The sequence below is a fragment of the Bufo bufo genome (assembly GCF_905171765.1).
Source record: "Bufo bufo chromosome 7 unlocalized genomic scaffold, aBufBuf1.1 SUPER_7_unloc_4, whole genome shotgun sequence".
In the NCBI taxonomy this organism is placed as follows: domain Eukaryota; kingdom Metazoa; phylum Chordata; class Amphibia; order Anura; family Bufonidae; genus Bufo; species Bufo bufo.
Window position 1 is genome coordinate 117387 of NW_024400006.1, and position 24849 is coordinate 142235.

The 24849-nt window shown below is 49.2% G+C and overlaps 1 protein-coding gene across 1 annotated transcript; it reads right to left on the reverse strand.

Annotated features, from left to right (window-relative positions):
- Positions 1–279: 279 nt before the first annotated feature.
- On the reverse strand, positions 280–24435 carry C1QL2 (complement C1q like 2). Its single transcript, XM_040413070.1, has 2 exons — positions 23873–24435; positions 280–680 (listed from the first exon to the last, which is right to left on the reverse strand). The coding sequence occupies exons 1-2, from the start codon at positions 24410–24412 to the stop codon at positions 501–503; spliced, it is 720 nt and encodes a 239-aa protein (XP_040269004.1). The 5' UTR covers positions 24413–24435; the 3' UTR covers positions 280–500.
- Positions 24436–24849: the final 414 nt, after the last annotated feature.

Consider the following 24849-nt stretch of genomic DNA (forward strand, 5'->3'; position numbering starts at 1 on the left):
CACGTATGTCATCTGTAGGTCAGGGCGGTCACGTCTGTCATCTGTAGGTCAGGGCGGTCACGTCTGTCATCTGTAGGTCAGGACGGTCACGTATGTCATCTGTAGGTCAGGACGGTCACGTCTGTCATCTGTAGGTCAGGGCGGTCACGTCTGTCATCTGTACGTCAGGGCGGTCACGTATGTCATCTGTAGGTCAGGGCGGTCACGTCTGTCCTATGTAGGTCAGGGCGGTCACGTATGTCATCTGTAGGTCAGGGCGGTCACGTATGTCCTCTGTAGGTCAGGGCGGTCACGTATGTCCTCTGTAGGTCAGGTATATTTGAACAGGATGTGGTTTCCCATTGGTGCTTGTAGTCCAGGTACGGTGGAGGATGAGTGTGATCTTCTCCTGGGTTCATGGCGGTGCATGGAGCTCTGTACACACCCGTGAGTGTTCATGTGTAAGCGCTCGGCACTGGCAGCGGCAGGTTTGTCCCGGCGCAGCGCTGGAGGCCGCCCCTTTAGTCCGGGTATAAGATGAATCCGGAGAAGGTGCTGTATTTATTGTTGTTCCCGCCGTGAGCTTTCCCGCCATCCAACTTCACGTAGATCTCGTCTCCGGAGTCCAGGTGAAGCACCACGCTGTTACTGGCGTAGTCGTAGTTCTGATCCGCGTCCTGCGCAATCGCACTGGCCCGGACCTGCAGAGAGACAGCAGAAGAGAAGTGAGGGGCAGCAGCAAAGTCCTCACCCGGGTCTAGCCATGGCCACCACCTATCAACCCCCAGGATGCCAGGGACGATATATTATTATTAACCCCCAGGATGACAGGGACGAGATATTATTATTAACCCCCAGGACGCCAGGGACAATATATTATTATTAACCCTCAGGACGCCAGGGGGGATATATTATTATTATTATTGTGGTAGGTTGTGGTGGCTCACTAGCAAGTAGTTGAGGTATGGTGCTGCAAGCTCCTATAGAGGGAATCACCCCACCCTCTCTGTAATAGAGTAATGAGCGAGCACTCATACACTGGGCAACCAGATTGACATGTGCAGAAAATATTTATTAAATCCCCATAAAATACAAGTAATAAAATGTATAAGAACAATGTAGCAATAATATACAACATTACAGTCACATATATTGTGGTAGATATGATCGACACTATATTCATATGACTCAATAGTGTCGATAAATTCAATAATATATATCACACCAAGAAACTTCCAGTATCTGCTGTTATTTGGGAAGAGGGGGTATTATCTTCTATCCCAATTTGGGAAACTGAATGTCACTGAGAATGCTGTAGGTGTATTCACTGGGAGCGGAATATGTTCATAAAGTGTTCACAGGAATCCTGATGATGTGAAAAGTCTCTTATAGCGGATCCTTCTAAGGTCGATATGAGCTTTAAATCGATGTTTGGCTTACCGTCTAGCGTCTGCTTTCTCCCTATTGCTTCAATGGAGCTTTAAATATTTGCCGGCTTATTCAGTCGCTCCGTACAGCAAGCTGGTTTAAATTTCGCGGGAGTTCCAAAGATCGCGGGAGTCGCCACTCTGTTCCGCAATTTCCTTCGGTGCAGCTTTCGGCGATACGAATAGTTAGTCCTTTACTGTAGAGATTTTCTTCTGTATGGCCATACAGTATTATCGGAGGCTTTTCAGGTCCATCACTTGTTTCACCAGACGCGTTACGGGTAGATTCGCTCTCCCTTCCTCAGTGGTCCAGTGTCTGCCTGCTCTGCCTCTACTCGACCACTGAGGAAGGGAGAGCGAATCTACCCGTAACGCGTATGGTGAAACAAGTGATGGACCTGAAAAGCCTCCGATAATACTGTATGGCCATACAGAAGAAAATCTCTACAGTAAAGGACTAACTATTCTTATCGCCGAAAGCTGCACCGAAGGAAATTGCGGAACAGAGCGGCGACTCCCGCGGTCTTTGGAACTCCCGCGAAATTTAAACCAGCTTGCTGTACGGAGCGACTGAATAAGCCGGCAAATATTTAAAGCTCCATTGAAGCAATAGGGAGACAGCAGACGCTAGACGGTAAGCCAAACATCGATTTAAAGCTCATATCGACCTTAGAAGGATCCGCTATAAGAGACTTTTCACATCATCAGGATTCCTGTGAACACTTTATGAACATGTTGCGCTCCCAGTGAATACACCTACAACATTCTCAGTGACATTCAGTTTCCCAAATTGGGATAGAAGATAATACCCCCTCTTCCCAAATAACAGCAGATACTGGAAGTTCTTTAGTGTGATATATATTATTGAGTCATATGAACATAGTGTCGATCATATCTACCACAATATATGTGACTGTAATGTTGTATATTATTGCTACATTGTTCTTATACATTTTATTACTTGTATTTTATGGGGATTTAATAAATATTTTCTGCACATGTCAATCTGGTTGTCAAGTGTATGAGTGCTCGCTCATTACTCTATTACTACATTATTATTATTATTAACCCTCAGGACGCCAGGGATAATATATTATTATTATTAACCCCCAGGACACCAGGGATAATATATTATTATTAACCCTCAGGACACCAAGGACATTACATTATAATTACCCACTGGACATAAGGGATATTATTATATTATCAACCCCCAGGACACCAGGGATAATATATTATTAACACTTGGGACACCATAGATATTATATTATTATTAACCCTCAAGACACCAAGAATACTACATTATTATTAACCTTATGATGAACAGAGACACTTGCGCTGCCGTTAGATATCTCTCTGAGGCTGATGTTATCACCTTGATTGCCGCTGCCTAGTATTGGGGTGAGTGTCCAACCTGTTCTCACCTTTAATAGGTGGCTAATAGCTATATATATATATGTATATAATACCGGCGCTGGTATACACAGAGGGTAGGGGAGAGTGAGGATTATTATATGTATATACACAGGACGCTAATTACAAGATCTCTACCTGTATTCCTGGAACAGCGGGATCACATCACGGAATGACTATTCACCAGATACAGGTAGAGACCTTGTAATTAGCGTCCTGTGTATATACATATAATAATCCTCACTCTCCCCTACCCTCTCTGTATACCAGCGCCGGTATTATATACATATATATATATAGCTATTAACCTACTAGACACCAGGGATGATATATTATTAACCCTCCAGACAACGGAGATATTACATTATTATTAACCCTCAGGAGAAATGGGGTATTATTATTAACCCCCACCCCCCAGTGGTATTAAATCAGTATTCACATTGCTATCAAATTAGAGAGCAATAATGTAGGGAGGGGTTGGAATTATTACTAATAGCCTCCAGACACCAGGGATGTTGTATATTAACCCTGTAGATACCAGTGATATTACTAATAGCCTCCAGACACCAGGGATGTTGTATATTAACCCTGTAGATACCAGTGATATTACTAATAGCCTCCAGACACCAGGGATGTTCTATATTAACCCTGTAGATACCAGTGATATTACTAATAGCCTCCAGACACCAGGGATGTTGTATATTAACCCTGTAGATACCAGTGATATTACTAATAGCCTCCAGACACCAGGGATGTTGTATATTAACCCTGTAGATACCAGTGATATTACCAATAGCCTCCAGACACCAGGGATGTTCTATATTAACCCTGTAGATACCAGTGATATTACTAATAGCCTCCAGACACCAGGGATGTTGTATATTCACCTTGTTAATGTGTCATGTTCAGTATCCTTCCAAATACACACACTGTGGAATTAACCTTGTACATACAAGATCTGTAAAACGTTCCGGAGTCCCAAGACAGCAATTATCTCCATATATCTGTGTGTCACTCAGTACTGACTGCCAGGGCCAGAAAGCATCATATAATACACACATATTCTATATGATACTACGGTTAAATGTCTACCACAAAAACACCGCTGAACCATGGCTGCCCACTGCGGAATCATGAGTGCCCTACACTGAATGCTGACTGTTGTCTGCAAAACCAAGACGGTCCACTGCTGAACAATGACTATCCACTGCTGAATAATGACTGTCCACTGCTGAACAATGACTGTCCACTGCTGAACCATTACTGTCCACTGCTGAACAATGACTGCCCACTGCTGAACAATGACTGTCCACTGCTGAATAATGACTGCCCACTGCTGAACCATTACTGTCCACTGCTGAACCATGACTGTCCACTGCTGAACAATGACTGTCCACTGCTGAATAATGACTGTCCACTGCTGAATAATGACTGTCCACTGCTGAATAATGACTATCCACTGCTGAATAATGACTATCCACTGCTGAACCATTACTGTCAACTGCAAAACCATTACTGTCCACTGCTGAATAATGACTGTCCACTGCTGAATAATGACTGTCCACTGCTGAATAATGACTATCCACTGCTGAACCATTACTGTCCACTGCTGAACCATTACTGTCCACTGCTGAACAATGACTGTCCACTGCTGAATAATGACTGTCCACTGCTGAACAATGACTGTCCACTGCTGAACCATTACTGTCCACTGCTGAACAATGACTGTCCACTGCTGAATAATGACTGCCCACTGCTGAACCATTACTGTCCACTGCTGAACCATGACTGTCCACTGCTGAACAATGACTGTCCACTGCTGAATAATGACTGTCCACTGCTGAATAATGACTGTCCACTGCTGAATAATGACTATCCACTGCTGAATAATGACTATCCACTGCTGAACCATTACTGTCAACTGCAAAACCATTACTGTCCACTGCTGAATAATGACTGTCCACTGCTGAATAATGACTGTCCACTGCTGAATAATGACTATCCACTGCTGAACCATTACTGTCCACTGCTGAACCATTACTGTCCACTGCTGAACAATGACTGTCCACTGCTGAATAATGACTGCCCACTGCTGAATAATGACTGCCCACTGCTGAACCATTACTGTTCACTGCTGAACCATGACTGTCCACTGCTGAACCATTACTGTCCACTGCTGAACAATGACTGTCCACTGCTGAATAATGACTGTCCACTGCTGAAGCATTACTGTCCACTGCTGAAGCATTACTGTCCACTGCTGAACCATTTGTCACAGCCAGACAGCTGAGAAGCGCTCACAGGAGCTTCTCAGATCCTCCTCCTTGAATTTCTTTGTTTTGGTTTAGTTTCTCATCTCGTTAGTCTATCTCAGCTGTCATGCAGTCAGACTGATTGCTACCCTTTAAGTTCCTCCCCATAATGCAGTAGTGTGCGGCTGATACAACTTCCTGGAGTGTGTGTGCATGCAGTTCCCAGTTCCCAGTCCTCAGTCGTCTGCAGATAAGTGCTGTTTATGTATTTATGTTTTTGTCTTTTCTGGATCCAGGTGACCCTGACTCCCTCCGTGTCAGTGTAGGGAGCCGGTGGTAGTGTCCCTTCACTATTGTAGGGTCTTCAGGTAATAGATAGCCGAGGAACGTGGATATGCGGCCATCCACCTTTAGGGTGTTCGCATAGGCTGAGCAGTGAGGGAGAGCGGCAGGTCTATTGCAGGGGTCTCCCTTTGTTCCTTAGTTGTGGATCCAGAGAGACATTGTTTATATGGTTTTGTCTTGTTTCCTGTACACCATCCGTGACATTATCAGCCGCCAAAACCGTCTCAAGCATGGATCCGGTTTCACTTTTGGCTGAACGCCTCCAGGGTCTTTCATTGGAGGTAGCTGATCTCCGTAGGATTTTTTCTCAGTTTCAAGTGACCGGTTCAGCTTGCGTTCATGGAGTTTGTGCTGAGCCCAAGATCTCGCTCCCGGATACGTTCTCTGGGGGTAGTGAGAATTTTGTGCGTTTTAAAGAGGCTTGCAAACTCCATTTTCGCCTTCTTCCCCATTCTTCTGGTGATGAAGAACGGAGGGTGGGGATCATTGTATCGCTGCTCAGGGGTAACGCTCAGTCTTGGGCCTTTTCGCTACCTGAGGGGGCATGGCCCCTCCGTTCAGTGGATGAATTCTTTTTAGCCCTGGGTCAGATATATGATGATCCGGATCGTATTGCTCTGGCTGAGTCTAGACTACGTCTGTTATGCCAGGGTAAACAATCCGCAGAGATATACTGCTCCGAATTTCGGAGATGGGCAGCTGATACTGGTTGGAATGATGCTGCACTCCGAAGTCAATTTTGCCATGGTCTTTCAGAGGGATTGAAAGATGCATTTTCCTTTCATGAGAGACCTACCTCCTTGGATTCTGCTATGTCTCAGGCTGTTCGTATTGACAGGCGTCTTAGAGAGAGACGAGAGATCTCTCCTTCCTGTCCTACTCAGTCTCGGAACAGTGCAGCGGTCTCATTCTGTGCGCAGGAGTCTCAGTCGCTGTCAGCCCCTTCTGAGCAGGAGCCCATGCAGCTGGGGTTGATTGCCTCTGACAATAGAAGATTCAGCCCGCATGGGAGGGTTTGTTTTTGTTGTGGAGGTATAAATCATTTGGCAAATGTTTGTCCCTCTAAGAGATTCAGGCAGTTTTCTGGGAGTAATAAAGAGACAAAAAGGAAAAAATCTCTTAAAAATGTTCCGTCTGTTACTATTGGCAGGGTTGAGGCGGAAATTGAAGGTTTTCCGTTTGCTTGTAGTTCCCGTTTTGTCCTGCCTGCTAGGGTGGCGCTAGACAGCAAGAGCATTTTTGGTGAGATTTTTGTGGATAGTGGAGCAGCTGTCAATCTCATTGATAATCAATTTGCAATAACTCATGGTTTCCAGGTATGCACTTTGGGAAAGGATATTCCTGTTTTTGCTATTGATTCAGCTCCACTTTCTCAGAAATCATTAAAGGGCATAGTTCACAATATCTGTTTAATTGTGAGTGATGCTCATGTTGAGGATGTGTCATGTTTCGTCCTTAGCGGTTTGCCTACTCCTCTAGTGTTGGGGCTACCCTGGCTCACTAAACATAACCCCACCATTGATTGGCAAGCGAGGCAAATAAATGGTTGGAGTGACTTTTGCAGAGAGAATTGCCTCATGACATCTGTTTCTGAGGTTTCTACTAAGACTGTACCACCTTTCCTCTCTGAATTTTTGGATGTTTTCTCTGAGAGTGGAGTTCAGGGTTTACCTCCGCACAGGGAGTATGATTGCCCTATTAATCTCATCCCAGGCGCCAAGCTGCCTAAATCTCGTTTATACAATCTCTCCCAACCTGAGAGGGTCGCTATGCGGGCTTATATCTCTGAGAGTCTGAGAAAAGGACACATACGACCCTCGAAGTCACCTGTTGCCGCTGGTTTTTTCTTTGTTAAGAAAAAAGATGGTTCTTTAAGACCTTGTCTGGATTTCAGGGAGCTGAACAGTATCACTATTTGTGACCCTTATCCGCTTCCTCTGATCCCGGACCTGTTTAACCAGGTTGTTGGGGCTAAAGTCTTTTCCAAATTAGACCTAAGAGGGGCATACAACCTGGTCAGGGTCAGAGAAGGAGACGAATGGAAGACGGCTTTCAATACCCCTGAAGGCCATTTTGAGAATTTGGTTATGCCTTTTGGTTTGATGAATGCCCCAGACGTTTTTCAGCATTTCGTGAACAGCATTTTTTATCATTTAATGGGAAAATTTGTATTAGTGTATTTGGATGACATTTTGATTTTTTCTCCTGATTTCAAGACTCATAAGGAACACTTACGTCAGGTCTTGCTCATTCTGCGGGAGAATAAATTATACGCGAAACTGGAAAAATGTGTGTTTGCGGTTCCAGAAATCCAATTTCTGGTGTTTCTTGTCTCCGCTTCTGGTTTTCGCATGGACCCCGAGAAGGTCCGCGCTGTGCTTGAGTGGGAGCTTCCTGAGAATCAGAAGGCGCTGATGCGTTTTTTGGGCTTTGCTAATTATTACAGGAAATTTATTTTGAATTATTCCTCTGTTGTTAAACCACTCACTGATATGACCAGAAAGGGGGTAGATTTTTCTTCCTGGTCGGTAGAGGCGCGTAAGGCCTTTTCTAATATCAAGGAGAGTTTTGCTTCCGCTCCCATCCTGGTACAACCTGATGTTTCCTTACCCTTCATAGTTGAGGTTGATGCTTCTGAGGTGGGTGTGGGTGCGGTCTTGTCTCAGGGTTCCTCTCCTGCCAAATGGCAACCGTGTGCCTTTTTCTCTAAGAAACTCTCCTCCGCAGAAAGAAATTATGATGTGGGAGATAGGGAATTGTTGGCCATCAAGTTGGCTTTTGAGGAATGGCGCCATTGGCTAGAGGGAGCCAGACACCCTATTACCGTGTTTACTGACCATAAAAATCTGGCCTACTTGGAGTCAGCCAAGCGTCTGAACCCGAGACAGGCCAGATGGTCTTTGTTCTTTTCAAGGTTTAATTTTGTTGTTACGTTCCGCCCTGGGGTTAAGAATGTGAAGGCAGATGCCCTGTCACGTTGTTTTCCGGGAGGGGGGAATTTTGAAGACCCGGGTCCCATTTTGGCTGAAGGTGTGGTGGTCTCTGCTCTTTTTCCTGAATTGGAGGCAGAGGTGCAGGCAGCCCAGTCAGAAGCTCCTGATCTTTGTCCTCCTGGGAGGTTGTTTGTGCCTCTCGCTTTGAGACACAAGATTTTTAAAGAACACCACGACACGGTCCTTGCTGGGCACCCGGGGGCAAGAGCCACACTGGATCTCATCGCTCGGAGATTCTGGTGGCCTGCGCTTCGTAAGTCGGTTGAGGGTTTTGTGGCAGCTTGCGAGACTTGCGCTCGTGCCAAGGTCCCTCATTCACGGCCATCAGGTCCTCTCCTTCCTTTGCCCATTCCTTCCCGTCCTTGGACACATCTATCCATGGACTTCATAACGGACCTGCCTCGTTCCTCGGGGGAGTCTGTGATTCTGGTGGTGGTGGACCGTTTTAGCAAAATGGTGCATTTTATCCCTTTTCCTGGTTTGCCCAATGCTAAGACGCTGGCGTAGGCATTTATTGACCACATTGTCAAATTGCATGGGATTCCTTCAGACATAGTCTCTGATAGGGGCACGCAGTTTGTTTCCAGATTCTGGAAGGCTTTCTGTTCTCGCTTGGGGGTTCGGTTGTCATTCTCTTCTGCTTTCCATCCGCAGTCGAATGGCCAGACAGAGCGCGTCAATCAGAGTCTGGAGACATATCTGCGCTGTTTTGTGGCGGAGAATCAGGAGGATTGGTGTTCTTTTTTGTCCCTTGCTGAGTTTGCTTTAAATAACCGTCGTCAGGAGTCCTCTGATAAGTCACCATTTTTTGGTGCATATGGGTTCCATCCGCAGTTTGGGACTTTCTCGGGAGAGGGGTCTTCTGGTTTACCTGATGAGGACAGATTCTCCTCGTCTTTGTCATCTATTTGGCAAAAGATTCAGGATAATCTAAAGAGCATGAGTGAGAGATATAAGCGTGTGGCGGATAAGAGACGTGTGCCTGGTCCGGACCTGAATGTTGGTGATCTGGTGTGGCTGTCTACCAAGAATATCAAATTGAAGGTTCCCTCCTGGAAGTTGGGTCCTAGGTTTATTGGGCCTTACAAGATCCTGTCTGTCATCAATCCTGTTGCCTACCGTCTTGACCTTCCTCAGACTTGGAAGATCCATAATGTTTTTCATAAGTCCTTATTGAAACCTTATGTTCAACCTATTGTACCCTCGCCTTTGCCTCCTCCTCCGATTATGGTTGATGGAAATCTTGAATTTCAGGTCTCTAGGATTGTGGATTCTCGTCTTGTCCGCGGTTCCCTCCAGTACCTCGTTCATTGGGAGGGTTATGGTCCTGAGGAGAGGATGTGGGTCCCAGTGACGGACATTAAGGCCTCTCGTCTCATCAGGGCTTTCCATAGGTCCCATCCTGAGAAGGTGGGCTCTGAGTGTCCGGAGTCCACTCCTAGAGGGAGGGGTACTGTCACAGCCAGACAGCTGAGAAGCGCTCACAGGAGCTTCTCAGATCCTCCTCCTTGAATTTCTTTGTTTTGGTTTAGTTTCTCATCTCGTTAGTCTATCTCAGCTGTCATGCAGTCAGACTGATCGCTACCCTTTAAGTTCCTCCCCATAATGCAGTAGTGTGCGGCTGATACAACTTCCTGGAGTGTGTGTGCATGCAGTTCCCAGTTCCCAGTCGTCAGCAAGATAAGTGCTGTTTATGTATTTATGTTTTTGTCTTTTCTGGATCCAGGTGACCCTGACTCCCTCCGTGTCAGTGTAGGGAGCCGGTGGTCGTGTCCCTTCACTATTGTAGGGTCTTCAGGTAATAGATAGCCGAGGAACGTGGATATGCGGCCATCCACCTTTGGGGTGTTCGCATAGGCTGAGCAGTGAGGGAGAGCGGCAGGTCTATTGCAGGGGTCTCCCTTTGTTCCTTAGTTGTGGATCCAGAGAGACATTGTTTATATGGTTTTGTCTTGTTTCCTGTACACCATCCGTGACACCATTACTGTCCACTGCTGAACCATTTCCTGCCCACTGCTGAATAATGACTGCCCACTGCTGAATAATGACTATCCACTGCTGAACCATTACTGTCCACTGCTGAACAATGACTGCCCACTGCTGAATAATGACTATCCACTGCTGAACCATGACTGTCCACTGCTGAACCATGACTATCCACTGCTGAACCATTACTGTCCACTGCTGAATAATGACTATCCACTGCTGAACCATGACTGTCCACTGCTGAATAATGACTATCCACTGCTGAATAATGACTATCCACTGCTGAACCATTACTGTCCACTGCTGAATAATGACTATCCACTGCTGAATAATGACTATCCACTGCTGAACCATGACTGTCCACTGCTGAATAATGACTATCCACTGCTGAATAATGACTATCCACTGCTGAATAATGACTATCCACTGCTGAACCATTACTGTCCACTGCTGAATAATGACTATCCACTGCTGAATAATGACTATCCACTGCTGAACCATTACTGTCCACTGCTGAATAATGACTATCCACTGCTGAACCATTACTGTCCACTGCTGAACAATGACTATCCACTGCTGAATAATGACTATCAACTGCTGAATAATGACTGTCCACTGCTGAATAATGACTATCCACTGCTGAATAATGACTATCCACTGCTGAACCATTACTGTCCACTGCTGAACAATGACTATCCACTGCTGAATAATGACTATCCACTGCTGAATAATGACTATCAACTGCTGAATAATGACTGTCCACTGCTGAATAATGACTATCCACTGCTGAATAATGACTATCCACTGCTGAACCATTACTGTCCACTGCTGAATAATGACTATCCACTGCTGAATAATGACTGTCCACTGCTGAACCATGACTGTCCACTGCTGAATAATGACTATCCACTGCTGAATAATGACTATCCACTGCTGAATAATGACTATCCACTGCTGAATAATGACTATCCACTGCTGAATAATGACTATCCCCTGCTGAACCATTACTGTCCACTGCTGAATAATGACTATCCACTGCTGAACCATTACTGTCCACTGCTGAACAATGACTATCCACTGCTGAATAATGACTATCCACTGCTGAATAATGACTGTCCACTGCTAAATAATGACTATCCACTGCTGAACCATTACTGTCCACTGCTGAACAATGACTATCCACTGCTGAATAATGACTGTCCACTGCTAAATAATGACTATCCACTGCTGAACCATTACTGTCCACTGCTGAACAATGACTGCCCACTGCTGAATAATGACTATCCACTGCTGAATAATGACTATCCACTGCTGAACCATGACTGTCCACTGCTGAATAATGACTGTCCATTGCTGAACCATTACTGTCCACTGCTGAACCATTACTGTCCACTGCTGAATAATGACTGTCCATTGCTGAACCATTACTGTCCACTGCTGAACCATTACTGTCCACTGCTGAATAATGACTGTCCACTGCTGAACCATTACAGCCCACTGCTGAGCAAAGACTGCCAACTGCTGAGCCATGACTGCCCTATGCTAAATCACTACTGCACTATACTGTCCACTGCTGAACCAAGATTATCCACTGCGGAATCATGAGTGCCCTATACTGAATGATGACTGTTGACTGCAAAACCTAGACTATCCACTGCTGAAAAATGATGGTCCACTGCTGAACTATTACTGTCCACTGCTGACCCATGATTGCACTAAACTGAAAAATGACGGTCCACTGCTTTATAATGACTGTCCACTGCTGAACCATGACTGTCCACTGCTGAACCATGACTGTCTACTGCTGAATAATGACTATCCACTGCTGAATAATGACTATCCACTGCTGAACCATTACTGTCCACTGCTGAACAATGACTATCCACTGCTGAACCATTACTGTCCACTGCTGAACAATGACTATCCACTGCTGAATAATGACTGTCCACTGCTGAATAATGACTATCCACTGCTGAATAATGACTGTCCACTGCTGAATAATGACTGTCCACTGCTGAATAATGACTGTCCATTGCTGAACCATTACTGTCCACTGCTGAACCATTACTGTCCACTGCTGAATAATGACTGTCCATTGCTGAACCATTACTGTCCACTGCTGAACCATTACTGTCCACTGCTGAATAATGACTGTCCACTGCTGAACCATTACAGCCCACTGCTGAGCAAAGACTGCCAACTGCTGAGCCATGACTGCCCTATGCTAAATCACTACTGCACTATACTGTCCACTGCTGAACCAAGATTATCCACTGCGGAATCATGAGTGCCCTATACTGAATGATGACTGTTGACTGCAAAACCTAGACTATCCACTGCTGAAAAATGATGGTCCACTGCTGAACTATTACTGTCCACTGCTGACCCATGATTGCACTAAACTGAAAAATGACGGTCCACTGCTTTATAATGACTGTCCACTGCTGACCCATGATTGCACTAAACTGAAAAATGACGGTCCACTGCTTTATAATGACTGTCCACTGCTGAACCATGACTGTCTACTGCTGAATAATGACTATCCACTGCTGAATCATGACTGTCCACTGCTGAACCATTACTGTCCACTGCTGAACAATGACTATCCACTGCTGAATAATGACTGTCCACTGCTGAATAATGACTATCCACTGCTGAATAATGACTGTCCACTGCTGAATAATGACTGTCCACTGCTGAATAATGACTGTCCACTGCTGAATAATGACTGTCCACTGCTGAATAATGACTGTCCACTGCTGAATAATGACTGTCCACTGCTGAACCATTACTGTCCACTGCTGAACAATGACTGCCCACTGCTGAATAATGACTATCCACTGCTGAATAATGACTATCCACTGCTGAACCATGACTGTCCACTGCTGAATAATGACTGTCCACTGCTGAATAATGACTGTCCACTGCTGAATAATGACTGTCCACTGCTGAATAATGACTGTCCACTGCTGAACCATTACTGTCCACTGCTGAGCAAAGACTGCCCTATGCTAAATCACTACTGCACTATACTGTCCACTGCTGAACAAAGATTATCCACTGCGGAATCATGAGTGCCCTATACTGAATGATGACTGTTGACTGCAAAACCTAGACTATCCACTGCTGAATAATGATGGTCCACTGCTGAACTATTACTGTCCACTGCTGACCCATGATTGCACTAAACTGAAAAATGACTGTCCACTGCTTTATAATGACTGTCCACTGCAGAACCATGACTGTCCACTGCAGAACCAAGATTATCCACTGCAGAACCAAGATTATCCACTGCAGAACTAAGACTGTCCATTGCACAAGCATCACTGTCCACTGAACCATCACTGTCCTATACTGAACCATCACTGTCCACTGAACCATGACTGTCCACTGAACCATGACTGTCCTATACTGAACCATGACTGTCCTGTACTGAACCATGACTGTCCTATACTGAACCATGACTGTCCTATACTGAACCATGACTGTCCTATACTGAACCATGACTGTCCTATACTGAACCATGACTGTTCTATACTGAATCATGACTGTCCTATACTGAACCATGACTGTCCTATACTGAACCCTGACTGTCCTATACTGAACCCTGACTGTCCTATACTGAACCCTGACTGTCCTATACTGAACCCTGACTGTCCTATACTGAACCATGACTGTCCTATACTGAACCATGACTGTTCTATACTGAATCATGACTGTCCTATACTGAACCATGACTGTCCTATACTGAACCATGACTGTCCTATACTGAACCATGACTGTCCTATACTGAACCATGACTGTCCTATACTGAATCATGACTGTCCTATACTGAACCATGACTGTTCTATACTGAATCATGACTGTCCTATACTGAACCATGACTGTCCTATACTGAACCATGACTGTCCTATACTGAACCATGACTGTCCTATACTGAATCATGACTGTCCTATACTGAACCATGACTGTCCTATACTGAACCATGACTGTTCTATACTGAATCATGACTGTCCTATACTGAACCATGACTGTCCTATACTGAATCATGACTGTCCTATACTGAACCATGACTGTTCTATACTGAATCATGACTGTCCTATACTGAACCATGACTGTCCTATACTGAACCATGACTGTCCTATACTGAACCATGACTGTCCTATACTGAACCATGACTGTCCTATACTGAACCATGACTGTCCTATACTGAACCCTGACTGTCCTATACTGAACCATGACTGTCCTATACTGAACCATGACTGTCCTATACTGAATCATGACTGTTCTATACTGAATCATGACTGTTCTATACTGAACCATGACTGTCCTATACTGAACCATGACTGTCCTATACTGAATCATGACTGTCCTATACTGAATCATGACTGTCCTATACTGAACCATGACTGTCCTATACTGAACCATGACTGTCCTATACTGAACCATGACTGTCCTATACTGAACCCTGACTGTCCTATACTGAACCCTGACTGTCCTATACTGAACCATGACTGTCCTATACTGAACCATGACTGTCCTATACTGAACCATGACTGTCCTATACTGAATCATGACTGTCCTATACTGAACCATGACTGTTCTATACTGAATCATGACTGTCCTATACTGAACCATGACTGTTCTATACTGAATCATGACTGTCCTATACTGAACCATGACTGTCCTATACTGAACCATGACTGTCCTATACTGAACCATGATCACCCCCTGCTGAGTCATATCTTTCCACTGCTGAACTGCAGCTAATCATTTCTGAGCCATGACTAGTCACTACTAACCATGGCAAACTAGAGTTGAACCACCACTGGCCGGTAATTAGCCATGGTTTACCACTGCTGATCTATGTGTGAGGCCTGGTGAAGGATGCAGGGCAGGATGACAGCAGTAACACCACAAGACGATGAATGGAGTAGTACCAGCCACACTGCAGGATGATGGGATTACTACCATCCACACATTCAAATCTTCTGAATTACATGAGAACCTGACAGTATCCAGCAGTACCTGACAATATCCAGAAGTACCTGACAGCAGCCAGCAGTACCTGACAGTACCTAGCAGTACCTGACAGTAGTCAGAAGTACCTGACAGCAGCTAGTAGTACCTGACAGAAGCCAGAAGTACCTGACAGAAGCCAGCAGTACCTGACAATATTCAGAAGTACCTGACAGCAGCCAGCAGTACCTGACAATATCCAGAAGTACCTGACAGCAGCCAGCAGTACCTGACAGTACCTGACAGAAGCCAGAAGTACCTGACAGAAGCCAGCAGTACCTGACAATATTCAGAAGTACCTGACAGTATCCAGCAGTACCTGACAATATCCAGAAGTACCTGACAGCAGCCAGCAGTACCTGACAGTACCTAGCAGTACCTGACAGTAGTCAGAAGTACCTGACAGCAGCTAGTAGTACCTGACAGAAGCCAGAAGTACCTGACAGAAGCCAGCAGTACCTGACAATATTCAGAAGTACCTGACCGTATCCAGCAGTACCTGACAGTATCCAGCAGTACCTGACAGTATCCAGCAGTACCTGACAGTATCCAGCAGTACCTGACAGTATCCAGCAGTACCTGACAGTATCCAGAAGTAGCTGACAGTATACAGAAGTACCTGACAGTAGCCAGCAGTACCTGACAGTAGCCAGCAGTACCTGACAGTATCCAGAAGTACCTGACAGTAGTCAGCGGTACCTCACAGTATCCAGAAGTACCTGACAGTAGCCAGAAGTAGCTGACATTAGTCAGCAGTACCTGACAGTAGCCAGCAGTACCTGCCAATATCCAGGAGTACCTGACAGCAGTCAGCAGTACTTGACAGTATCCAGCAGTACCTGACAGTATCCAGTAGTTCCTGACAGTAGCCAGCAGTACCTGACAGTAGCCAGCAGTACCTAACAGTATCCAGAAGTACCTGACCGTATCCAGAAGTACCTGACAATATCCAGAAGTACCTGACAATATCCAGAAGTACCTGACAATATCCAGAAGTACCTGACAGTAGCCAGCAGTACCTGACAGTATCCAGAAGTACCTGACAGTATCCAGAAGTACCTGACAGTATCCAGAAGTACCTGACAGTAGCCAGCAGTACCTGACAGTAGCCAGCAGTACCTGACAGTAGCCAGCAGTACCTGACAGTATCCAGCAGTACCTGACAGTATCCAGCAGTACCTGACAGAAGCCAGCAGTACCTGACAGTATCTAGAAGTACTTGACAGTAGTCAGCAGTACCTGACAGTAGCCAGCAGTACCTGACAGTAGCCAGCAGTACCTGACAATATTCAGAAGTACCTGACAGCAGTCAGCATTACTTGACAGTATCCAGCAGTACCTGACAATATCCAGCAATACCTGACAGTAGTCAGCTGTACCTGAAAGTATCCAGCAGTACATGACAGTATCCAGCAGTACATGACAGTATCCAGCAGTACCTCACAGTATCTAGAAAAACCTCACAGTATCCAGCATTACCTAACAGTAGCCAGAAGCAACTGACAGTATCCAGCAGCACCTGACACTAGTCAGAAGTACCTGACAGTATCTATCAGTACTTGACAGTAGCCAGCAGTACATGACAGTATCCAGCAGTACATGACAGAAGCCAGCAGTACCTGCCAATATCCAGAATTAACTGACAGCAGTCAGCAGTACCTCACAGTATCTAGCAGTACCTGACAGTATCCAGAAGTACCTCACAGTATCCAGAAGTACCTGACAGTATCCAGCAGTACCTGACAGTAGCCAGCAGTACCTGACAGTAGCCAGCAGTACCTGACAGTATCAATCAGTACCTGACAGAAGCCAGCAGTACCTGACAGAAGCCAGCAGTACCTGACAGTATCCAGAAGTACCTGACAGTAGTCAGCAGTACCTGACAAAATTCAGAAGTACCTTACATTAGCCAGCAGTACCTGACAGCAGTCAGCAGTAACTGACCGTGTCCAGCAGTACCTGACAATATCCAGAAGTACCTGACAGTAGCCAGAAATACCTGAGGTAGTCAGCAGTACTGACAGTATCCTGCAGTACCTAACAGTACCTGACAGTAGTCAGCAGTATCTGACAGTATCCAGAAGTACCTGATAGTGGTCAGCAGTACCTGACAGTAACCAGCAGTACCTGACAATATCCAGAAGTACCTGACAGTAGTAAGCAGTACCTGACAGTATCCAGCAATACCTGAAAGTAGCCAGCAGTACCTGACAGTATCCAGCAGTACCTGACAATAGCCAGCCGTACCTGACAGTAGCCAGCAGTACCTGACAGTAGTCAGCTGTATCTGACAATATCCAGAAGTACCTGACAGTAGTCAGCAGTACCTGACAGTAGCCAGCAGTACCTGACAATAGCCAGCCGTACCTGACAATATCCAGCCGTACCTGACAGTAGCCAGCAGTACCTGACAGTAGCCAGCAGTACCTGACAGTAGCCAGCAGTACCTGACAGTAGTCAGCTGTACATGGAAGTATCTAGCAGTACATGACAGTAGTCAGCAATACCTGACAGTATCCAGCAATACCTGACAGCAGCCAAGAGTATCCAGCAGTACCTGACAATAGTCAGCAGTACCTGACAGTATCCAGAAGTACCTGACAGTATCCAGCAGTACGTGACAATATCCAGAAGTACCTGACAGTAGTCAGCAGTACCTCACAGTATCCAGCAGTACCTGACAGTATCCAGAAGTACCTGACAGTATCCAGCAGTACCTGACAGTAGCCAGAAGTACCTGACAGTAGTCAGCAGTACTGACAGTATCCTGCAGTACCTGACAGTATCTAACAGTACCTGACAGTATCCAGCAGTATCTGACAGTATCCAGAAGTACCTGAAAGGAGTCAGCAGTACCTGACAGTAGTCAGCAGTACCTGACAATATCCAGAAGTACCTGACAGTAGCCAGAAATTCCTGACAGTATCCAGCAGTACCTGACAGTATCCAGCAGTTCCTGACAGTAGTCAGTAGTACCTGACAGTATCCAGCAGTACCTGACAGTATCCAGCAGTACCTGACAGTATCCAGCAGTACCTGACAGTATCCAGCAGTTCCTGACAGTATCCAGCAGTTCCTGACAGTATCCAGCAGTACCTGACAGTAGTCAGCAGTACCCGACAGTAGCCAGCAGTACCCGACAGTAGCCAGCAGTACCCGACAGTAGCCAGCAGTACCCGACAGTAGTCAGCAGTACCTGACAGTAGCCAGCAGTACCTGACAGTAGCCAGCAGTACCTGACAGTAGCCAGCAGTACCTGACAGTATCCAGCAGTTCCTGACAGTAGTCAGTAGTACCTGACAGTATCCAGAAGTACCTGACAGTATCCAGAAGTACCTGACAGTATCCAGAAGTACCTGACAGTAGCCAGAAATACCTGACAGTAGTCAGCAGTACTGACAGTATCCTGCAGTACCTGACAGTATCTAACAGTACCTGACAGTATCCAGCAGTATCTGACAGTATCCAGAAGTACCTGAAAGGAGTCAGCAGTACCTGACAGTAGTCAGCAGTACCTGACAATATCCAGAAGTACCTGACAGTATCCAGAAATTCCTGACAGTATCCAGCAGTACCTGACAGTATCCAGCAGTTCCTGACAGTAGTCAGCAGTACCTGACAGTATCCAGCAGTACCTGACAGTAGTCAGCAGTACCTGACAGTAGTCAGCAGTACCTGACAGTATCCAGCAGTTCCTGACAGTATCCAGCAGTTCCTGACAGTATCCAGCAGTTCCTGACAGTATCCAGCAGTTCCTGACAGTATCCAGCAGTTCCTGACAGTATCCAGCAGTTCCTGACAGTAGTCAGTAGTACCTGACAGTATCCAGCAGTACCTGACAGTATCCAGCAGTTCCTGACAGTATCCAGCAGTACCTTACATTAGCCAGCAGTTCCTGACAGTATCCAGCAGTTCCTGACAGTATCCAGCAGTTCCTGACAGTATCCAGCAGTACCTGACAGTATCCAGCAGTTCCTGACAGTATCCAGCAGTTCCTGACAGTAGTCAGCAGTACCTGACAGTATCCAGCAGTACCTGACAGTATCCAGCAGTTCCTGACAGTATCCAGCAGTACCTGACAGTATCCAGCAGTACCTGACCGTATCCAGCAGTACCTGACAGTATCCAGCAGTACCCGACAGTATCCAGCAGCGTGTTTCCGACGATAATCCTGAAGACCGATGCAGCTAAAGCTCAGAAAACGTTCCTTTATCCGCTGCCGGCGCGCTTCTCTAGTCAGGCTTGAAGTCAAGTGGGCGGTGGCCTCGCTTCAAGTCAAGATAACCACGCCCCCTTCCCTGTGATTGACAGCCGTCAGATTGGCTGGCTTTGCCGAACTCTCTGCATAAGTGCTGTCAGTCACAGAGAAGGGGCAGGGAAGGGGCGTGGTTATCTTGACTTAAAGCGAGGAAACACGCTGCTGGATACTGTCAGGTACTGCTGGCTAATGTAAGGTACTGCTGGATACTGTCAGGTACTGCTGGCTACTGTCAGGTACTGCTGGCTAATGTCAGGTACTGCTGGCTAATGTCAGGTACTGCTGGATACTGTCAGGTACTGCTGGATACTGTCAGGAACTGCTGGCTAATGTAAGGTACTGCTGGATACTGTCAGGAACTGCTGAATACTGTCAGGAACTGCTGGATACTGTCAGGTACTGCTGGCTAATGTAAGGTACTGCTGGATACTGTCAGGTACTGCTGGCTACTGTCAGGTACTGCTGGCTAATGTCAGGTACTGCTGGCTAATGTCAGGTACTGCTGGATACTGTCAGGTACTGCTGGATACTGTCAGGAACTGCTGGCTAATGTAAGGTACTGCTGGATACTGTCAGGAACTGCTGAATACTGTCAGGAACTGCTGGATACTGTCAGGTACTGCTGGCTAATGTAAGGTACTGCTGGATACTGTCAGGTACTGCTGGCTACTGTCAGGTACTGCTGGCTAATGTCAGGTACTGCTGGATACTGTCAGGTACTGCTGGCTAATGTAAGGTACTGCTGGATACTGTCAGGAACGGCTGGATACTGTCAGGTACTGCTGGATACTGTCAGATACTGCTGGATACTGTCAGATACTGCTGGCTACTGTCAGGAACTGCTGGATACTGTCAGGTACTGCTGGATACTGTCAGGTACTGCTGACTACTGTCAGGAACTGCTGGATACTGTCAGGTACTGCTGGATACTGTCAGGTACTGCTGACTACTGTCAGGAACTGCTGACTACTGTCAGTTACTGCTAGGTACTGTCAGGTACTGCTGGATACTGTCAGGAACTGCTGGATACTGTCAGGTACTGCTGGATACTGTTGGCTACTATCAGGTACTGCTGGATACTTTCAGGTATTGCTGACTACTGTCAGGTACTGCTGGATGCTGTCAGGTACTGCTGGCTACTGTCAGGTTTTGCTGGCTACTGTCAGGTACCGCTGGATACTGTCAGGTACTGCTGGATACTGTCAGGTAATGCTGGTTAATGTCAGGTACTGCTGGATACTGTCAGGTACTGCTGGATACTGTCAGGTACTGCTGGATATTGTCAGGTACTACTGGATACTGTCAAGTAATGCTGGTGGCTTGGGATGGTTTTTGGAGGTGACCGGTTCCAAAAAATCTGTAGAAAACCTGAAGAGTGAACCCAAATAGGACAATGTGAAGGCTCCAGCCCCCACAAATCTCCCGAGAACTCCCAGATCTCCCGGGACCTCCGAGACCCCCCCAGATCTCCCGGGACCTCCCAGACACCCCACTGATCTCCGTGGACCTCCCAGACACCCCACTGATCTCCCAGGACCTCCCATACACCCCACAGAGCTCCTCATCCTCTCCCCCAGCTCCTCACCCTCTCTCCTTGTTCCTCCCCCGGCTCCTCACCCTCTCCCCCTGTTCCTCCCCCGGCTCCTCACCATCTCACCCTGTTCCTCCGCCAGCTCCTCACCCTCTCCCCGGCTCCGTACCCTCTCCCCGGCTTCTCACCCTCTTCCCAGCTCCTCTTCCTCTCCCCCAGCTCCTCACCCTCTCCCCCAGCTCCTCACCCTCTCCCCCAGCTCCTTACCCTCTCCCCAGCTCCTCATCCTCTCCCCCTGTTCCTCTCCCGGCTCCTCGTCTTTTCCCCCTGTTCCTCTCCTGGCTCCTCACCCTTTTCCCAGGCTCCTCACCCTCTCCCCAGCTCCTCACCCACTCCCCATCCTCTCCCCCTGTTCCTCTCCCGGCTCCTCGTCCTCTCCCCCTGTTCCTCTCCTGGCTCCTAACCCTCTCCCCCGGCTCCTCATCCACTCTCCCGGCTCCTCACCCTCTCCCAAGATCCTCATCCTCTCCCCCTGTTCCCCTCTCGGCTCCTCGTCCTCTCCTGGCTCCTCACCCTCCCCCAGCTCCTCACCCTCTCCCGGCTCCTCACCATCTCCCTCCGCTCCTGGCCCTCTCCTCCTGTTCCTCCCCAGGCTCTTCACCCTCTGTCCCAGATCCTCACCTTCTCCCCCTGTTCCTCGCCCTCTCCCCAGCTCCTCATTCTCTCCCAGGCTCTGCACCCTCTCCCCCGGCTCCTCACCCTCTCCCCAACTCCTCATCCTCTCCCCCTGTTCCTCTCCCGGCTCCTCATTCTCTCCCCCAGACTCCTCACTCTCTCTCCCCCCCCTCCTCACCCTCTCACCCGGCTCCTCACCCTCTCCCCAGCTCCTCATCCTCTCCCTGCTCCTCCCCCTCTTCCTTCCACAGCTCCTCACCCTCTCCCGGGCTCCTCACCCTTTCCCCCGCTCCTCACTCTCTTCCCCGGCTCCTCCCCCTGTTCCTCGGCTCCTCACCCTCTCCCCAGCTCCACCCCCTGTTCCTCGGCTCCTCACCCTCTCCCCCGGCTCCTCACTCTCTCTCCCCCTGGCTCCTCATCCTCTCCCCAGCTCCTCATCCTCTCCCCCTGTTCCTCTCCCGGCTCCTCACCCTCTCCCCCGCTCCTCACTCTCTTCCCCGGCTCCTCCCCCTGTTCCTCGGCTCCTCACCCTCTCCCCAGCTCCTCCCCCTGTTCCTCGGCTCCTCACCCTCTCCCCCGGCTCCTCACTCTCTCCCCCTGGCTCCTCATCCTCTCCCCAGCTCCTCATCCTCTCCCCCTGTTCCTCTCCCGGCTCCTCACCCTCTCCCCAGCTCCTCATCCTCTCCCTGCTCCTCCCCCTCTTCCTTCCACAGCTCTTCACCCTCTCCCGGGCTCCTCACTCTCTTCCCCGGCTCCTCACCCTCTCCCCAGCTCCTCCCCCTGTTTCTCGGCTCCTCACTCTCTCCCCCCGGCTCCTCACTCTCTCCCCCTGGCTCCTCATCCTCTCCCCCTGTTCCTCTCCCGGCTCCTCACTCTCTTCCCCGGCTCCTCCCCCTGTTCCTCGGCTCCTCACCCTCTCCCCAGCTCCTCCCCCTGTTCCTCGGCTCCTCACCCTCTCCCCCTGGCTCCTCACTCTCTCCCCCTGGCTCCTCATCCTCTCCCCAGCTCCTCATCCTCTCCCCCTGTTCCTCTCCCGGCTCCTCACTCTCTTCCCCGGCTCCTCACTCTCTTCCCCGGCTCCTCACCCTCTCCCCAGCTCCTCCCCCTGTTTCTCGGCTCCTCACCCTCTCCCCCGGCTCCTCACTCTCTCCCCCTGGCTCCTCACTCTCTCCCCCCAACTCCTCACTCCCCCCCCTCCTCACCCTCTCTCCTGCTCCTCACTATCTCCCCAGCTCCTCCCCCTGTTCCTCTCCCGGCTCCTCACTCTCTCCCCCAGACTCCTCACTCTCTCCCCCCCCCCCTCCTCACCCTCTCACCCGGCTCCTCACCCTCTCCCCAGCTCCTCCCCCTCTTCCTTCCACAGCTCCTCACCCTCTCCCGGGCTCCTCACCCTTTCCCCCGCTCCTCACTCTCTTCCCCAGCTCCTCCCCCTCTCCCCAGCTCCTCCCCCTGTTCCTCGGCTCCTCACCCTCTCCCCCGGCTCCTCACTCTCTCCCCCTGGCTCCTCATCCTCTCCCCAGCTCCTCATCCTCTCCCCCTGTTCCTCTCCCGGCTCCTCACCCTCTCCCCAGCTCCTCACCCTCTCCCTGCTCCTCCCCCTCTTCCTTCCACAGCTCTTCACCCTCTCCCGGGCTCCTCACTCTCTTCCCCGGCTCCTCACCCTCTCCCCAGCTCCTCCCCCTGTTTCTCGGCTCCTCACTCTCTCCCCCCGGCTCCTCACTCTCTCCCCCTGGCTCCTCATCCTCTCCCCCTGTTCCTCTCCGGGCTCCGCACCCTCTCCCCCTGTTCCTCTCCCGGCTCCTCACCCTCTCCCGGGCTCCTCATCCTCTCCCCCTGTTCCTCTCCCGGCTCCTCACCCTCTCCCCAGCTCCTCCCCCTGTTCCTCGGCTCCTCACCCTCTCCCCCGGCTCCTCACTCTCTCCCCCTGGCTCCTCATCCTCTCCCCGGCTCCTCACCCTCTCCCGGGCTCCGCACCCTCTCCCCCTGTTCCTCACCTGGCCGTTCTTGCACAGGTCTGCCCACATGCTGGTCCCGTCGCCCCCGCGCATCAGGATGTGGTAGGTGAAGTAGTAGATCCCCGGGACCTGACAGGTGAATTTTCCGGTGCTCGGGTCGTAGTGCTCCCCGACATTAGTCACGACATCGTCAAACTTCAGCAGCTCGTATCCCTCGTGTGGACTCTTCAGCCCGACATAGAAGGCGATGCGGGGTGAAGGGAGAACGGGGGACACGGCGGTACCGGAGCCCCCCAACCTGCCCGGCTCACCCCGCTCTCCCGGGGGTCCGCGCGGCCCGGGCTCTCCAGGGGGTCCCCGTGGTCCCGGCTTGCCTGTCCTGCCAGGATCCCCTCTTGGTCCCTGGATGAAGGGCGGAGGGGCCCCGCTGAGGTCCTGCAGAGCTTCTCCCGGGGAGCTGGGTGGGTGCCCGGTGTACGGGTCACAGATCATCCGGCAGGTGCCCAGCATCTCGTAGTGTCCGGCGCCGGGCGGGGGCAGCGCCAGCAGCGGCACGACGATGGCCAGGACCAGCAGCATGGCCACCCCAAGGGCAACCAGCAGCGCCAGGGTGAGGAGCGGCGGAGGACGGAGAAGTGAGCGGCGGCGAGACCGGGACCGGGAGAGTGAGGGAGGAGGGGGAGGAGCGGCCACTGCCCAGGAAGGAGGACACCGGGGGGGCAGAGTACACAGAGGGGGCACTGGAGGGGCAGAGTATATAGGGGGGGCACTGGAGGGGCAGAGTATATAGGGGGGGCACTGGAGGGGCAGAGTACATAGAGGGGGCACTGGAGGGGCAGAGTATATAGGGGGGGCACTGGAGGGGCAGAGTATATAGGGGGGGCACTGGAGGGGCAGAGTACATAGAGGGGGCACTGGAGGGGCAGAGTACATAGAGGGGGCACTGGAGGGGCAGAGTATATAGAGGGGGGCACTGGAGGGGCAGAGTACACAGAGGGGGCACTGGAGGGGCAGAG